Below are 4,212 nucleotides of genomic sequence, written 5' to 3' on the forward strand. Positions count from 1 at the left end.
GCAAACGCAGCCTACTTGTACTTGGTTCATACTCACTCACTCATCCATGTTTTGACATTGTCAAAGAACACATGCGTGTATCCATGCTAGTTTGTTGTACTGCTAGGAGAAAATGTGCGTGACAAAGACCTTATAACGTGCAGGAAGAAGATAATCGCGCTGTTGATTTGGTCCAACGAGACTGTGACGTCTCTGGTCCGCTGTGTCTCGTTGAACATCTTGTAAATTCGATGAAATGTCACGAGCAAAATGGTGATGACAACATACACTATGCAACGAGAAACTGAAAGAATATATACAGAGATGTTGATGAGTCTTGCATCGGTCCAAGCTAGTTTTTACTCCTCAATTCCTGTCAAATCTTATCATCTTACCGAGAACAACGAAGGGGAACGAACGAAGACTAGAGCTAGGAGCACTACTACAAGGGGGGTGTCTCGCGATAAGGAGAAACAGCGAGGGGCCAGCTGCGAAAGCGCGCCGACCGAACCGAACCGACCCACCGACCCCTCGCCTTCACGCCAGAAAGAACAAGAGAAAAATAATCGACCGCCACCACCCGCGCACCACACCATGGATTTGGATTCATTAATCGGAAATCGGAGCGCGATTTTACCGAAACGCCCCTGCGGCCGAGGCTGGGCTTGAGTTGACCACCGGAGGGGAGGCACGGGCCGGCGATTGCGGTTGCGGTTGCGATTCTGATTCGATTCGATCACGGCAGCGCGCCGTAGGCCGCCCCTCGGCCGGCGAGCTTCTCGGCGGTGCGGGCGAGGGACTGGAGGTTGCACTTGACGATGGTGTCCACGAACACGCGGGTGTCCTCGGGGGTGTTCCCGGGGGGCACGTCCACCACGTACGACTCCACCACCAGCGTGGCCGACGCGCTCCCCCCCGGCGCCGGGTGCACCGTGGTCACCGACCGGTAGTTGCGGAGCCGGTGCTCGCCGCCCACCACGCTGAAGCTCAGCACGTGCCGCTCGTCGTCCAGGATCTCCAGCCGCTCCCGGCTGGACGCCGCGGGGAGGCCCGACACCACGCGCACCTCCCGCAGCGTGCCCACGCCGCCGTCGCCGTCCAGCAGCGCGCAGCTGCGCACGAAGCTCTTGTACGCCTGCGGCTGGTCGAAGCGCCGGACCACGGCCCACACGTCCGCCGCGGGCGCCGCCACGCGCTGCACCACCGCCGAGCAGCAGCAGCGGCCCCCCGGCGCCGCGTGCTCGTGGTGCCGCGCCACCTCCGGCGGCACCGTCCCGTCGTGCTCGCCGCACCTGTGTGCCCCCGTCGCCGCCGCCACCGCCAGGCCGCCGGAGGAGGAGACCAGCCGGTGGTGCTGCTGCAGCGCCGCCGCGCTGTACGGCGTCGGCATCGGCTCTCGGTCGGAGCGGGTCGCCTCGCCTGCTAGCTGTTTGTTTGGTGGGATGGGTGCGCTGCGGGCTGCGGCGCTGGTTCGTTTGGCTTGGTTTGGGAGTAAATTAAAGGTATGTGGAGCGAGACGCACTATATATATAGTGCGGAGCACCTGTGGTTCACCGGCAAGCAACGCGCTTCCGGTTGCAGCTAGTCTCCGGGGCATCACCGTCTCCTCTCTTCCTCCCAATTCAATTTTCTATAAAAAGAATGGAGTAAATCATATTTTTTTTACAGCGCCCACTTGTCTGAAAAACATTAGTTATGGCACACTACTCACATTAATTTTGTTGCCCTCATCTGATATGGATAACTATTATCCAGCCGACTGCCTAGAAATTTGACGGGCGCGTGCGGCACGCGCCATGGACCCATGCAGCCAGAAACTGCAACCCCCTTCCTTATCTTTTCTCTACCGCCCCGCAATCCATCTAGCCGACTGGCTAGAAATTCGGCGGGTTCGGGAGCGTGCGCCACGCGCCATGGCCCCATGCGGCTAGAAACTGCAGTCTCCTTTCTTATATTTTTTCCACTGCCCCACAATCCATCTAGCCGACAGGCTAGAATTCGGTGGGCACGTGCGCCACGTCCCATGAGCCCCATGCGCGCTAGAAACAGCTATCTCCTTTCTTATCTTTTGTCCAACGCCCCGCAATCCATCTAGCCGACTGGCTAGAATTCGGTGGGCACGTGCGCCACGCCCCATAAGCCCCATGCGCGCTAGAAACTACTATCTCCTTCCTTATCTTTTCTCCAACGCCCCACAATCCATCTAGCCGCTGGATAGAATTCGGCGGGCGTGTGCGCCTCACGCCATTGGCCCCATGTGGGCAGAAACCGCGATCTCATTCCCTATTTTTCTTCCACCGCTCTGCACTTCATTTTTGTCTCTTCCTGTTGTCTCCCCTGCCGCGCTTATCTTTTTTCCCCTTCTCCCACAACCAAATACGACAAGGAGCACCAAAATAGATCACCATGTGATGCCCTCATCGCTGTAAGCAACCACACTGCATCTCTGGGCGGAGGTCATGGTCGTATTCGAGCCGTCCAAGGACAGTGACACCACGAACACGAGACAAGGGGATTTGTGTGTGTGCGAGGGAATTGCGTTCTCCTAAACCCAACGAGTTTGTGCTAGCTTCATCCCGTTGAGAGGTAACTTCCTTGTCAAAACACCTCTCCCCACGCGACCCTCCAAAATCCTAGCACTGCCGGAAGGCCTCCCCCAAGCCACCGGCTTCGGCCACGGTGGCAGCATCTCCGGTCCCAAAGGGGGCAGGGGACCTCCGATTGTCGCTCGTGGCGGCGGAGATAGGGCTCCGAGGCGGCAGCCCTCTTCAGGCAATGACGGTCGTAGTGGGCACTTGGGCGGCGTCATGGCTAGGTTTGCAGGCTACACGTGGTGCCGCTATAGCAGCACCGGTGGGGCTGGGAGTCGCATGATCCGGCCAGGAGTAGCTGATCCTCGTCTCCTGCTATGGTTGGCACCTTACCAAGTTGGTGCCTCCGCGGTTGCAGGTGGCACGATGGGGCATCGCTGACCTTTGTCTATTGGTCTGGATGGAGAAGAGGGCATCGTGTGGGCTATTGGCCTCAGCCTAATAATGGTGGTTTGGCCCTAGCGCTCTTCTGCCGCCAACTCGGCATATCACCCTCTCCTCTCAGCCTACCAAAATCATTTTTTTCTATGCAAAAAATGTGAATCATAATTTTTACATTTCCCACTTATCTGAAAACGCTGGTTATCCAATATTGTACACTATCCAATTAATGTTTATTTTCCCCTTATCGAATATGGATAACAATTATATCCGACTGACCGGCTAGAAATTCGGCGGGCACGTGCGCCGCGTGCCATGGCCTCATGCGGCTAGAAACATGGATCCTCTTCCTTATCTTCTTTCCACCACCCCGCAATCCATCTAACCAATTGGTTGGAAATTTGGCGGGCGCATGCACCACGCGCCGTGGGCGCCATGCGGCTAGAAACTACATCCCCCTTCGTTATCTTTTTTCCACCGCTCCGCAATCCATCTAGTCGAGTGTCTAGAAATTCGACGAACACGTGTGCCATGCTCATGGACCCCACGCGGCTACAAACTACGATCCTCTTCCTTATCTTTCTTCCACCACACCGCACTCCATCTTTGTCTCTCCCTGTTGTCTTCCCTGGCGCGCTTGTCCTTTTTTCCTTCTCGCACAACAAAATACGGCAAGGAGCGTCCAAATAGATCACCATGTGATGCCCTCGTCGATGCAAGCAACCACACTGCATCTCTGAGCAGAGGTCATGGCCAGGGCATATCTGAAAGGATCGAGAAGAGGTGTCTAGTGAAGGAAATATGCCCTAGAGGCAATAATAAAGTTATTATTTATTTCCTTATATCATGATAAATGTTTATTATTCATGCTAGAATTGTATTAACCGGAAACATAATACATGTGTGAATACATAGACAAACATAGTGTCACTAGTATGCCTCTACTTGACTAGCTCGTTTATCAAAGATGGTTATGTTTCCTAGCCATGGACAAAAGAGTTGTCATTTGATTAACGGGATCATATCATTAGGAGAATGATGTGATTGACTTGACCCATTCCGTTAGCTTAACACTTGATCGTTTAGTATGTTGCTGTTGCTTTCTTCATGACTTATACATGTTCCTATAACTATGAGATTATGCAACTCCCGTTTACTGGAGGAACACTTTGTGTGCTACCAAACGTCACAACGTAACTGGGTGATTATAAAGGAGCTCTACAGGTGTCTCCAAAGGTACATGTTGGGTTGGCGTATTTCG

The 4,212-nt window shown here is 54.4% G+C and overlaps 1 protein-coding gene across 1 annotated transcript; it reads right to left on the reverse strand.

The window, feature by feature from the left end:
- Positions 1–223: 223 nt before the first annotated feature.
- LOC119362251 (abscisic acid receptor PYL4-like) lies at positions 224–1,459 on the reverse strand. Its single transcript, XM_037627449.1, has one exon. It carries the CDS (start codon positions 1,367–1,369, stop codon positions 716–718), a length of 654 nt encoding a protein of 217 aa, XP_037483346.1. The 5' UTR covers positions 1,370–1,459; the 3' UTR covers positions 224–715.
- Positions 1,460–4,212: the final 2,753 nt, after the last annotated feature.

This window comes from Triticum dicoccoides, chromosome 2B, assembly GCF_002162155.2.
Source record: "Triticum dicoccoides isolate Atlit2015 ecotype Zavitan chromosome 2B, WEW_v2.0, whole genome shotgun sequence".
In the NCBI taxonomy this organism is placed as follows: Eukaryota; Viridiplantae; Streptophyta; class Magnoliopsida; order Poales; family Poaceae; genus Triticum; species Triticum dicoccoides.

Coding starts and splice junctions, on each gene's coding strand:
- LOC119362251 (XM_037627449.1), bottom strand. CDS start 1,369: ATGCCGACGCCGTACAGCGCGGCGGCGCTGCAGCAGCACCACCGGCTG.